This window comes from Gorilla gorilla, chromosome 20, assembly GCF_029281585.2.
Source record: "Gorilla gorilla gorilla isolate KB3781 chromosome 20, NHGRI_mGorGor1-v2.1_pri, whole genome shotgun sequence".
NCBI lineage: Eukaryota > Metazoa > Chordata > Mammalia > Primates > Hominidae > Gorilla > Gorilla gorilla.
Genome location: NC_073244.2, coordinates 59212532 through 59226539, shown reverse-complemented (window position 1 = coordinate 59226539; position 14008 = coordinate 59212532). Strand labels below are relative to the sequence as shown.

At 54.8% G+C, this 14008-nt stretch overlaps 1 protein-coding gene across 4 annotated transcripts in view; it reads right to left on the bottom strand.

The window, feature by feature from the left end:
* BICRA (BRD4 interacting chromatin remodeling complex associated protein) overlaps positions 1–14008 on the bottom strand; it is a 97894-nt gene that overhangs the window by 15967 nt on the left and 67919 nt on the right. For 2 of the 4 annotated variants that reach the window (XM_055369854.1, XM_055369855.2), the window contains exons 3-7: positions 13609–13654; positions 13463–13505; positions 11306–11371; positions 5952–7910; positions 5056–5232 (exon numbers count right to left, since the gene is read on the bottom strand). In XM_055369854.1, the coding sequence (XP_055225829.1) occupies positions 5056–5232; positions 5952–7910; positions 11306–11371; positions 13463–13505; positions 13609–13649 (2286 nt within the window). In that variant the 5' untranslated portion in view covers positions 13650–13654. The remainder of the gene's footprint in view (positions 1–5055; positions 5233–5951; positions 7911–11305; positions 11372–13462; positions 13506–13608; positions 13655–14008) is intronic. The other 2 variants (XM_055369857.2, XM_055369858.2) reach the window with 1 other exon arrangement.

The following is a 14008-nucleotide window of genomic DNA, read 5'->3' as shown; positions in this document are numbered from 1 at the left end:
TCCCGTGTTCATTCATTTACATACGGTCTGTGGCTGCTTTTGTGCTATAATAACAGAGACCATATGGCCTGCAAAAGCCTGAAACGTTTACTATTGCCTCTTTATAGAAAGTTGCCCAGAAAAATAAACAAATAAATGAATAAAAATCAAATAAGCAAAAAGAAAGTTTGCCTGGCTTCTTTCCCTTCATAGCTCTTTCAATATGCCCAACTCTGTTCTAAAACATTTTAATGTTAATATACATCTATTAATTTACAGATATTAGTTTATTTAACCCTCACAGCTCTACAAAGTAGCCGCTGTTCCTATCATTCTGATTCTGCAGGCAAGGACACCGTGGTACAACAGACAGGCAAGCAGCCTGCTGAAGGTCACAGGGCCTGTAAGTGGCCAAGTCCTATTTCCTAACTCCCACATCACAGCAATCTTCCCAGATGGTAGCTTGCAAAAAAAAACCCCAAAAATAAAAACACACCCCTACACATAGTAACCATTGGTAATGGCTCAAGTCATCTTAGGGAGTTGGAACCAGCACTTAAAAAGAACAGTAGAGGCTGGGCGCGGTGGCTCACGCCTGTAATCTCAGCACTTTGGGAGGCCAAGGTGGGCAGATCACCTGAGGTCAGGAGTTCGAGACCACCCTCGGCAACATGGTGAAACCTTGTCTCAACTAAAAATACAAAAATCAGCTTGGCATGGTGGGGCACTCCTGTAATCCCAGCTACTTGGGAAGCTGAGGCAGGAGAATCGCTTGAACCTGGGAGGTGGAGGTTGCAGTGAGCCGAGATAGTGCCACTACACTCCAGCCTGGGCAGCAGAGGGAGACTCCATGCCTCCCCGCTAACCCCAGAAAAAACAATGGAAACAAAATAGAAAATATTGATGTGTATCACACATTGTAATATAGGTAATATTTCATGAAACTTTTGTTTCAGTGATATGTGTATATATACAAATACATATATGTATGCATGTCCTGGGTGGTGACATAAAATGAAATTCTTGTGCCGGGCATGGTGGCTCATGCCTGTAATCCCAGGACTTTGGGAGGCCAAGGCAGACAGATCACCTGAGGTAAGGAGTTCAAGACCAGCCTGGCCAACATGGAGAAAACCTGTCTCTACTAAAAATACAAATATTAGCTGGATGCAGTGGCATGAGCCTGTAGTCCCAGCTACTCGGGAGGCTGAGGCAGGAACCTGGGAGGTGAAGGTTGCAGTTAGCCAAGATCGTGCCACTGCACTCCAGCCTGGGTGACAGAGAAAAAAAAAAATGAATTCTTATCCCGGGTGGTGGGTCAAGGAAAAAAAAAGGTCTGAAAGCCAGTGCTCCAAGATGCGTTGCTAAATAAGCAAAGCCAGATGCAGAACACAGTCTTTGCATTTCTGTTTGTGTTAACACAAACGGAAAATGTACGCATGCGCGCGCGCACGCGCATACACACACACACACACACAGAGGCTGCCAAATCCATCTGGGTACAGAGAGCACAGAGTTCCTTCCGAGTGCAGGGGTTGGAGTTTGGACAGTAAGGGAACCACTATTCTTACAAACAGTAAGAATCACCCAGATTGGGAACTGCTATTCCGTGCATTCCTGCATATCCACAGGATAGCGGTTCTCAATCTGGATGATTCTGTCCCCACCAGGGGACACTTGGCCAATCACCCAGTCACACACCCACCCATGCCATCCATCCGTCCGTCTATTCAGCCATCCATCTGTCCATCCATTTGCTCACCCAACAAACATTCACTGACCACCTTCTGTCATGCTGGGCACTGCTGCAGATACTGCTACTGCGGAGGGCCCTACCTTGTGCCTCCGAGCCTCTGTGTGTGACTAAGAATCAGCTCGTGAGCACACCTGCCTGTGCGCATTAAGCTTCCTTCTCAAAGGTCATCCACATGGCCAGGCACAGTGGCTCACCGCCATAATCCCAGCCCTGTGAGAAGCCAAGGTGGGAGGATTACTAAGCCTAGGAGTTCGAGACCAGCCTGGGCTGCATAGTGAGACCCCATATCTCCCCCACAAAACAAAATACAAAAAAAAAAAAAAAAAAAATTAGCTGTGCGTGGTGGCACATGCCTGTAGTCCCAGCTACTTCGGAGGCTGAGGTGGGAGGATCACTTAAGCATGGGAGGCAGAGGTTGTAGGAGTCAATATTGCACCAGTGTACTCCAGCCTGGGCGACAGAACCAGACCCTGTTTCCAAAAAAATAAGTTCAGCTACAGCATCATTACTGCAACTGCTAACAGTAAGTGTCTGTTCACTGAGCGCTGGCTCTGTGCAGTGCCATCATGTCAGGTCACTGGCCTTATTCCCATTTTAGATGCAAAATCCATGCCTCACAGAGCCCCACTAAGCAGAGCTGGATTCACACCCAGGTCTGGCTTTCTCAAGACTTCAGGTGTTTCCAGCAATAAGCCCCCACGGTTTTTAATCCAGGCCCTACCATTTGCCAGCTGTGCAACCTTGGGCAAGCTAATTATTCTCCCTGTGCCTCTGTTTCCTCACCTGCAAAATGAGATGCTACCACCTACCTGGTGGAGGTTGTGAGGTTTAAATGAGAGAGTGCTAGGCCGGGCGCGGTGTCTCACACCTGTCATCCCAGCACTCTGGAAGGCTGAGGCGGGTGGATCACCTGAGGTCAGGAGTTTGAGACCAGCCTGGCCAACATGGCGAAACCCCATCTCTCTACTAAAAATACAGAAATTAGCCAGGCATGGTGGCGGGCGCCTGTAAATCCCAGCAATTTGGGAGGCCGAGGCAGGTGGTTCACCTGAGGTCAGGCGTTTGAGACCAGCTTGGCCAACATGGTGATACCCTATCTCTACTAAAAATACGAAAATTAGCCAAACGTGGTGGCAGGCACCTGTAATCCCAGCTACCCAGAAGCTGAGGCAGGAGAATCACTTGAACCCAGGAGGTGGAGATTGCAGCGAGCCAAGATCTTGCCACTGCACTGCAGCCTAGGCGACAGAGTGGGGCTCTGTCCCCCTCAAGATAATAATAATAACAATAAAAGCAAACATTTATCAAGTGCTTACTTTGTGCTAAGCATATAGTAACTCGTTTACTCCACCTAAGTGCTCCCTCAGCCTGCCTAGGCACCTGCTGATGGAATGAAAAACGGTTGCTGAAGGTTAAATGGTAAGTGGGAGAGCGTGCAAGTGAAACTGTTCAAGGTCAAAGCCCGTGCTGACTTCTGCCATCCTGCCCTTGTCACTGTCACACTCTCCTCTTCCTACCTATCCACTGGTCTTTTTTGAATGAGTACCACATTCACTGCTCTAGAATAAGAAGGTAGGCCAGGTGCGGTGGCTCACACCTATAATCCCAGCACTTTGGGAGGCTGAGGCGGGTGGATCACGAGGTCAGGAGATCGAGACCATCCTGGCTAACATGGTGAAACCCCGTCTCTACTAAAAATACAAAAAATTAGCCCGGCGTGGTGGCGGGCGCCTGTAGTCCCAGCTACTCGGAAGGCTGAGGCAGGAGAATGGCGTGAACCCGGGAGGCGGAGCTTGCAGTGAGCCGAGATCGCGCCACCGCACTCCAGCCTGGGCGACAGAGCGAGACTCCATCTCAAAAAAAAAAAAAAAAAAAAGAACGTAGCCCTCCCTAACCTGTTATGTTATGACTCATAGGCATAATGGTTATTACTTTAAGACAAAAGGCTAATTTTCCTAATATGTAAAGAGTTTCTACAAATCTATAGCAAAATGACAGCAACCCAGATTTTACAATGGCAAAGGCTATGAGCAGTTTCATAGAACAGAAAGTACAAATGGCTCTTACTCTTATGAAAATCTGCCTGACCTCATTCACAATAAAAGAAATGCAAATGAAAACAAAACAAGATACTATTTTTCACCTATCTAGACTGGCCAAGTTCAACATACTGGTGAGGTTGTGGGGGGCGGGGGGAAAAAGGCACAACCACATATTGCTGATAAAGGTTAAACTAATTTACACTCCACAGGCGGCAATTTGGCAATGTCTGTCAGAGATAAAAATGCATATGCCTTTAGAGCCAGCAAATTCCTTTTGAAGAACTTAGCCTACAAAACGACATACATACAAAGGCATTCTTTGCAGCCTTGTTCATAATAGCTAGAGATCAGAAGTGACCTAAAAACCTAACAACAATTTAGACTGGCTAAATAAATATCCGCACACCCACACAGTGGAATACTACGCAGTCATACAAGAGAATGAAGAATGGGGCCAGGCACAGTGGCCTACACATGTAATCTCAGCACTTTGGGAGGCTGAGGCAGGCGGATCACTTGAGGTCTGGAGTTCAAGACCAGCCTGAGCAACATGGTGAAACCCCGTCTCTATTAAAAATACAAAAATTAGCCCAGCATGGTGGCGGGCACCTGTAACCCCAGCTACTCGGGAGGTGGAGGCTGGAGAATCACTTAAACATGGGAGGCGGAGGTTGCAGTGAGCCAAGATCGCGCCACTGCACTCCAGCCTGGGTGATAGAGTGAGACTCCATTTCAAAAAAAAAAAAAAAAAAGAGAGAGAGAATGAAGAATGGTCTCCAAGATCAATTTTTAAATAATAAAAGATGCAATACTGCAGGCAGAAGATGCTACCCTTTTTGTAAAAATTGCAGGAAAAGAATCCATATTTGATTCTGTTTCCCTATCCAGATGACAAATGCAAGAAACCACCTTGGGAGGACAACAGGAGGCCACGGTTCAGGAGACGGAGGCTTTCCACTATGCATCTTTTTGTACCGTTTGAAATGTGAATTATCTGAATGTATTACTTATTCAGATTTGAAAATTATAATTTTAGGAAAGAACAGATTTCCTTCCGTGTGTGTCTTGCATTCCTGCAGCGCATGGGCTCCCCCAGGGCCGGCCCTGGTCTCAGGCATCCATGATCACTAGGAGACACTTAGGGGGTGAAGGAGAGCTCTGTGTTCCAAGTCAGCAGAACAGAGACGCAGGCAGGGCGGAGAGCGAGGAGCGGGAGAGCGGGCAGGAGGGGCAAGGCTGGGTCTGTGCTGCGGACACAGGCTGCTGGGGTCCCTCTACCTGGGGGGCCGGAGCCGGGGAAGCCTGGCTGTCGGGGGCCTGAGGGCCGAGGCCAGCTCCTTTGGCGACGGGGGTGGCTGGGGCTGGGTCTTGGGCGGGAGGCGGGGCGCTGACTATGACCGAGGCAGGCACGGAGAGGTGGGGGCCCTCTGCGGAGAGGGGCTGCTGGCTCCTCTCCTGCAACGGGCAGCCCGCACAGGATCAGAAAGCCGCCGCACAGGATCAGAAAGCCGCCCCCACAGGCCCTCGACCTCCCCACCCGAGACCCCTGCCCCTATTGACGCTCCCAGGGTTCCAGAGAATGGGGTAGTGGGCAGCCTGGCAGGCAGGGTGCCAGGCACAGAGGCCGAAACCCAGGCAGCCTGCTCCATTCTGAGCTCCCATTGGCCCCTCTGCCAGCTCCACGTTGCCCTGCCTCTCTCCTGCCCCACCTGCCTGTCCCTCTGTCCCTGTCACGTCCACTTTCTCTCTGAGATTCCTCTCCTTGTCTGTCAGCAGGCCAGCCAGTGCCTGCCCTTCTCTGTCCGTCGGGTAGTCCCTCTCCCTGCCGGTCCCTCTCCTCTCCATCTGTCAGCAGCCCAGCCAGTGCCTACCCTTCTGTCTGTTCGCTGGTCCCTCTCTTTGTCTGTCTGTCCGCCAGTCCCTCTCACTGCCTAACAGTTGTCCTGCCCCTCGTCTGTCAGTCAGCCAACCTGCCAATCCATCTTCCTGCCAGTTCAGCCAGGGCCCTCACCCTTCGGGCCTCCTCTTAGGGGCTACCTGTGCCATGACTGAGACCTTCCCCCCCAGCTGCCACAGTGGCATCCACTTTTGGGTCTTGGCGCCTCGCCCCAGGGCCCCTCTTCCTCCCAAACCCGCCTCCTCTGGTACCTGCTCCCTTGCCCCGCCCTGCTTACCTGGGGCAGGAACATCTGCAGGGAGTCCTGAGTGAGGATGGCCGTGGGGGTGGCAGAGGGCGGCTGCCCCAGGACGATCTTCTCCGGGCTAGACGCCAGGCCAGGGCTGGGCTGGGGGGTGGTGGCCTGAGGCGGGGCGGCGGCCTGTGGGGTGGGGGCCTGCGGGGGGGGCTGCTGCGCCTGCGGCTGCTGGAGGCCCAGGGGCAGAGGTGTGCTGACCGCGGGGGGCGCCTGGGGGGCAGGCTGCACCGTGAGGACAGGCGCGGCCTCCCCGGTGGCAGCGGCAGGGGTGGCTGGCTGCACCAGGCCGTCGGGGGTGTTGAGCATGGCCACGGCGCTGGGGGGCAGGGTGACCCCCTGGAGGACAGTGGTGGCGGCCGGCCCGGCGGGCGCTGGCTGGCTCTGCGTGGGCAGGCTGCCCGCCGCCAGCGACACGGGCATCTGGAAGAGCGCAGGCTGGCCCACCTGGATGGGAGCGGCGGAGAGGATGTGCGCGCTGTGGGCCCCGGAGTGGGGGGCCAACACGGGGCCCAGGCTCAGTGGGCCCGCCAGGTTCTGGTTGGTGAGGATGGGGTTCGCGATGAGCTGTCCACCTGTGTGGGGGGCAGCGGCCGCCAGGATCTGCCCGCCCACGTTGGCCGGCAGGGCTGAGAGCTGCTGCGGGAGCTGGACCGCCGGGGCGCCAGGCAGTAGGAACTGGTTCTGGCCCGGCAGCATGTGCTGGGCGGGGATGACGATGCTGCTGCCTTGGTTCAGGAGGTGGACGCTCATGGGTTTGCTCAGGGCCCCGGGGGGCTGCGGCGGGGCCGCTCCGGTGGTGGTGGCCGGTGGCTGCTTGAAGACGTTCGCTTGCAGCGTAGGCGCGGGGAAGCCCGACAGCACCACGTTCTGGCCCGCCTTCCCCGCCGCCATGAACGTCAGGTTCTGCGGGGCCTTGGGCTGCTGCGGGAGCGCCCCCGGCTCGCCCTGGATGGTGAGCGTGGCGCCCGCGGGCGCGAACGGCTTGGGCGTCAGCTGGTAGAGCTTGGGCGGCAGCACCCCAGCGGGCTTGGGCTGGATGGGCGTGGGTGTGCGATGCAGGATCACGTTGGGCGCCGGGACCAGTGGCGACGAGCCGAGGCCTGGGGCCACCGCCAGCGGCTGTCCCGAGGGCGCCCCGGTGGGAGCCGAGGCGGCCCCCGCGCCTCCGAACACAGAGTTCCCATTGAGCGTGGTGGCCACAGCGGCCGAGAGGTTCTTCTGGATGACCAGGCCAGCCCCCTGTGGCGAGACACCGGCCGACGCCAGCGTCACGGGTTCCGAGGGGCCAGCCGCCGAGGCCAGGTAGCCGCTGACGGGCACCTGCTTGGCCAGGAGCTGGGAGGTGGGCGTATTGAGCGCCATGACGGGCTGGCCCACCACCTGGATGGGCGCCAGGCCCAGCGTGGCCGCCGTGGCACCCCCAGGGCTGCCATTGGGCAGGCCTTGGAGGCCCGGGATGGGCTGCAGTGTCACATTGCCCAGGCCCACAGGCTGCAGGAAGGGCTGGACACTCAGGGCCTTGTTGACCACGTCCTGGGGCGGCACCAGGGCCTGGTGGGTCAGCACGGTGGGCGGGCCCTGCAGCCCCAGCAGGTCGGTGCTGCCTGGGAAGAGGGCTTGGGGCCCCGCAGCCACGGCCGCCGCCCCTCCAGCGCCCGTCGGGCCTGCCCCGCCATCCGCAGGCTGCAGGGTGGGCAGCTGGAAGGGACCCAGGTCCAGCTCAGCCTCGGCCTCCAGCGTCTGCTCCGTGATGTTGGCCTCTTGGAGGCTCTGCTGGAGGATGTCACAGGGCTGGTCAGCGCCCCCACTGCCCCCGCCGCCGCCCCCTGTCGCAGGAGAGCCCAGGATGTCATCTTCCAGGAAGTCTAGGTCCACACTGGGGGCCGGCTGGTTGGGCTCTGGGTTCAGGTGGTTGCCGGAAGCTTCTTGCACATGGAGCTGCAGGCCAGGAAAGGTGGGAAGGAAAGAGCTGAGGTTAGCAAGGGGCTACGCTCAGGCCACAGCTGCCGCAAAGAATGCTGAGGTGACAGGGCAGCCACGTTCAAGAAAGAACATTCCCGCCTGGCATGGTGGCTCACGCTTGTAATCTCAGCACTTTGGGAGGCTGAGGTAGGAGGATGGATGGCTTGAGCCGAAGAGTTTGAGACCAGCCTGGGCAACGCAGTGAGAAAAAAATTTTAAAAAAGAAAAATTAGCCAGGGGTGGCAGCATGTGCCTGTGGTCTTAGCTACTTGGGAGGCTGAGGTGAGAGGATCACTCGAGCCCAGGAGTTTGAGGCTGCAGAGTGGAGCTACGAGCACTTCACTACACTCCAGTCTCAGTGACAGGGTAAGACTTTGAGAAGAAAAAAGAAAAGAAAAGAAAAGAAAAAAGAACATTCCACCTCCAAGTGGCTGGACCCGGGATCAAATCCCAGCTCTGCCAAGGCTTGGCTGTGTAACCTAGGGCGTGCTTGATCTGACCTCAGTTTCTTCATCTGTACCCATCAGTAAAATGTAATAAAAAAAACTACTGTTCAAGGCCACAGTGACTCACGCCTGTAATCTTAGCACTTTGGGAGCCTGAGGTGAGAGGATCTCTTAAGCCCAGGAGTTCCAGGCTACGGTGAGCTATGATTGTGTCACTGTACTCCAGCCTAAGTGACAAGAGTAACACCCAGCGGGGCACCCTCGGGAAAGCCGCTGGTGGTGGCCCCGAGCCTCAGCTTGTCACCACTGGTCCCGGCGCCCAACGTGATCCTGCATCGCACGCCCATGCCCATCCAGCCCAAGCCCGCGGGGGTGCTGTCCCCCAATCTCTACCAGCTGACGCCCAAAAAACAAAAATAAAGGCTAGGCACGGTGGCTCACACCTGTAATTCCAGCACTTTGGGAGGCAGCGGCAGGCGGATCACTTGAGCCTAGGAGTTTGAGACCTGCCTGAGCAACGTGGTGAAACACCGTCTCTACTAAAAATACGAAAATTAGCCGGGCGTGATAGCACGTGCCTGCAGTCCCAGCTACTCGGGAGGCTGAGGCAGGAGAATGGCTTGAACCTGGGAGGTGGAGGCTGTAACGAGCTGAGATCCTACCACTGCACTCCAGCCTGGGTGACAGAGTGAGACTCCATCTCAAAACAAAACAAAACAAAAATAAAAAAAAAACAAGCAACTATTGTTTAAATAGTGACATAGGCCCACAACACTTATCTGTAATTACAAAACCCAAAAAGCTCTAAGAACTGAGACTGTTTTCATAGCTCTGTTGGCAGCAAAACCTGACCAGAACCGACATGGCACTTTAGGTGGGATCCATTTATCCACATGATGTGGCATCCCAAGTTTGGCTGCCGGAAGGCAAGCGTGTGACATGACACACACCACACATACGGCACCACTTTTCCAGAATTGGAGAAATTCGAAATTCTGAAACACACCTGGCCCTAAAGGTTTCTGACAAGCAGTCGTAGTTCTGGTGGAGTAAAGCTCACATCAGCAGTGGCTCCCATTTGTGAACTTCTGTGCCAACCGCACTGTGAGTTCAATGCTTTTTGTTTCTTTGGGTTTTTTTTTGAGACGGAGTTTCCACTCTTGTTGCCCAGGCTGGAGTGCAATGGTGTGATCCTGGCTCACCACAATCTCCGCCCACGGGTTCAAGCAATTCTCCTGCCTTAGCCTCCCAAGCAGCCGGGATTACAGGCATGTGCCACCATGCCCGGCTAATTTTGTATTTTTGGTAGAGACAGGGTTTCTCCATGTTGGTCAGGCTGGTCTCGAACTCCCGACCTCAGGTGATCCACCCACCTTGGCCTCCCAAAGTGCTGGGATTACAGGCGTGAGCCACTGTGCCCAGCCTCAATGCTTTTTAAGTGCTTTTCATGCTATCCTGGACTGCAACCCAGGACACGCATGGAAAAATATCTGCAGGCATATGTGTGGAAAGCCCCACAAACAATACTTATGATACAGATTTCCATCTCCACCAATACTGACCAGATAACCCATCAAAATCTGCAGCTTCCAAGATTCTCAGTAAATCCACATGGAGGGTTCACGGTAGCACCCGGCCCCTGGCAGGTGCTCGAGAAGCATCTATCATCATCACTGTCATTATTATTGTGATTCTCCATGCTGTTGTTGGTGACAGTCCCATGAGGCAGGTGCTGCTCCCTTCCTCATTTCACAGACGAGGGGACTGCCTGGGTCAACCACTGGTCAGTGGCGGGGAGTGGCAGGCAGACAGGGCTCTGGCTCAGCCTCCAACCGACTGAGGACCAGGCAGGCCACTGTAACCCCCTGAGCTCTTAACTGCCAGATGGTCACAACCAACCTGCCTCCTGGGATGCCTGTGAAAATTCACTGATGTCACGTGTGGAGAGTGTTTAGAACCTGAATGGGGATCTTAGGGTATACAAAAATGATGGTCGTGGTAAGAAGTGTGATCACAAAATAGTAACAGGATCACCACTGTTACTGGGCCTGTAAATAGACCAACGTTATATAATTACTGCATTTCCTCATCATTTATATTATGAAAGATAAGCTATTTGGAATATGATATTATAGCTGTAAGAACTAAATGAAGATGACAAGGAAGGGCTGGTCGTATAATAAGTGTTTGGTGAATGCGTGTTCTGATGATGAAGAGGGAAGGCGGGGAGGGTGAGGAGGGGCAATGAGGAAGGGGAGGCGGGGAGGGGGGAGGCCGAAGGAAGGTGGGGGGAGGAAAAGGTGAAGGGGGGAAAGCAGCAACAGAAGAGGGAGAAGGAGGAAGGAGGTGGCCACCGTGGTGTGGACAACTGGCACTTAGTCATGGGACCGGCATAGTCAGGCACACAGTAGGTGCTCAATAAACGTCCTCTGCATTGGCCACTCTGGGCTTTTCTCAGCACCCATATTCACTGCCCAGGTGAAGACTGAAGTCTGCAGGTGAGGAGGCCCCTCCCCTAGGTCACACCCTGCCATGGCTGAGTTGGGCAGGACCCCAGGCCTCCCCCAGCCCTCTGCTCTCCAGGAGTGCCCCTGTGAACCCCACAACCCACATCCTCTTCAGCTCCCCAGAACCACTCTGCATGAGCCGCCCCAGGGCCCCAAGGCCTCGGGGACCCTCACCTCTTCCCCAAGGGGTCTGCAAGGCATAGTCAGCCTTGTCCATGTTGGCCCCCGACAGGGTTACCCAGCTCTGCTCCCTCCTGCACCGCCAGGGTGGTCCAGCCACCCTGGGTGGCCCACCCCCGCCCTCCTCCTGTCAACAGCCCTCAGGAGATGAGCCCAAGCCTCCCCTCTTGGCTTCAGGGCCCTCCTCCCGCTGGCAGCCCCAACAGCTCAGGCAATGATCGGGAGCCACGGCACTTACCCCAGGACCTTCATAGAAGGCACTTTGGGCCTCCCCGGGATTATCCAGGAGGTCATCACTGTCAAGCTGCAACAAGACCCGCCCCATCCAAGGTCAAAAGTCAGCAGGGCAGGCCCATGCTCTGGAGCAGAAACCAATTTAGGGTCACTCAGGACAAAAAGACAAGGGTTGGGATGGGAGAGGGCTGGGGGTATGGGAAACTCTCGCCTCCGAAAAGAGGCCCCAAAGGCAGGGGCTTGGGTGCCTGCCTAAAACCCAAGGCATCCCCAGCACTGAGTCCCCGAGCCTGGCCTGCGAAGCGATCCTGCCGTGACTGCCTCGAATTCCGGAATCCTGCCTTCACGCCTCTGCCCAAGCTGCGCCCTGCCACTGCCCCCCAGTCTCTCCAGTAGCACAGCCTTCAGGAGTGGTCACTCGTGGTCCAACAGCTCCTGTGCCTTCTCACTAAGTACTCCTTTCCCAACGCAGCCTGAGTGCCTGGCACACCTACCATCCGGGCACCTGACAAGCCATGCGGTGCCACCTCTGGAAGGGCAGGGCATTCTCAGATGCTTAGCACCATCCTTAGTGCCCAGAACAGGCCCTGGCATCCACGTATGTGCCCAGTGAATGTATGTCCATGGCTCGGGCTTCCCTAATTTCTTGTTCCATCTGGACATTTCTCCAGAACCCCAACTTGTACATCCACCAGCACCACCTGGACTTCTGGAATCTTCCCCAAATTCCCAACTTCAGAAAATGGCACCAGAATCCACTCAGTTGCTCAAGCCAAAATCCAGGAGCCATGGTGGACACTCTCTCCCCCTCAACATCGAGTCCACCAGCAAGTCTAGTTGATGCCACCTCCCAGATAGATCCCAAATCCAGTGCCACATGCCTCCCCCACTGCCTGCACCATGGCCCAGGCTGCCATCATCCCATTGCTCATGCCTCTGCTCTATAAATTATTTGAAACCTCTCCTTTCAAGAGGTGGAGCTCAATTCCCCTCCCTCTGAGTGCTGGCCGGACTGACTGATTATCTTCTAGTGAATACAGTGTGATGGGAGGAAGGGTGTGGGACTTTGGAGACTGGGTCATTAAGGGCACTGCGGGTTCCTCCTGTGTCCTCTCTCGGATCACTCGTTTTGGGGGAAGCCAGCTGCCATGCTGTGAAGACACTCAAGCAGCACTATGGAGAGGCCCCCGTGGTGAGGAACTGAGGCCTCCTGCCAACAGCCACAGGAATGAGTCCTGGTGGAAGCACATCTGCCAGCCCCAATCAAACCTTTGGATGACTGCAGCCCCAGCCTACAGCTTGACTGCAACCTCATAAGAGTCCCTGAGCCTGAACCACCCAGCTAACCTGCTCCCAGATTCCTGACCCTCAGACACTGCAAGAGCTCTAACAATTGTTGAAGGCACTGCATGCTGGGATAATCTGTTACACAGCCATAGATACTAATACAGCTGCTCAGAGCTCAACAGACTTCTACTTTTCCCCATTTTGTTCCGTTCTCTGGGAAGCAAATCAAATATGGCATTCTCGTGTTTAAGGGCCCATCAGAGCTGCCTGTCACATTCAGAATAAAAATAACAACTCCTCTATCGGGCTTCCAGGCCTATATAACCTGGTGACTTTTACCTACTACAGTCTCACCTCCTACTAGTTTTCCCTTCAGTTTGGCCCCATCAGCCTCCTTCCTGTTCCTCAACCATGCCAAGCTCTCTCCCACCTTTGAACTTGCTCTTCCCTCTGCCAGGAGCACCGGGCCTGGCCACCTACCTCCCTGTGATCCTTCGGGTCTCACCTTCAATGTTACCTCTCTCGTGTGACCCTTTCTGATCACACTATCTAAAGGAGCCCCTGGGACCCATTTATTTTCTTTTAAACCTCTTTCATTGTGCAAATGACATTATTATTTTTTATCATACTCTACATGGTCCTTTTCACCATTACCTTTATTAGTGACTGGTTTCTTTGTTTCCCAAGGAGGTGTCCATGGCAGGAGGACAGGGGATTACCATGAGTTTTGCTCACGGCCGTAACTCCAGTGCCTGGCGTTAGAAGCCACAAGGCAGATGGCTACCTCATCAAAGGGACATGTCTCTCCCTGTCCCTCACTCCCAATTAGACAGCCCCCCACGCAGGGAATGCCTCTCCCTGCGCCCATGCTTACCTTCTCGGATCCATGCAAGAAGTCATTGAGGGCCTGTGGGTCACTGGAAGAGAAGAGGAAGAGACGCTGAGGAGGTAAGGAGCTGGGGAGGGGAGGGAAGGGAGGGGGTTGAGACAGAGGCAGGGGGTGGGGAGCCCGTTACTCACCAAATCACGTCTAGTAAGCATCTCCCATCCTCATCATCCATCGCCACTGGATGGGGTGGGGTCAGGAAGAGGGCGAGGGAGACAAGGTTAGATTTTGGCAGCTTGCCTGGCCCCCTCCCTTCAGGGGAGCCCCCTGGAGGGGGTCAGAGTTTCTGTTCCCTTGAGTCCATGGGGATAGATGGGGACAAGGAATACCTCCCAGGTGCCCTCCCAGCCAGAAACCCCTGACCAGGGACAGGGTCCTTTTCCTCCCACTCCAACTCTCCCAGCACCTGATGATGATAATGATGATATCAACCGAGACTAAGTGAGTCCTGACCATGCCTCACACACACTAAGCTAATCCTCAGGGTATCCCAGGAGAGGTCCCACGGCCCGTACTTTGCAGATGAGAACTGGA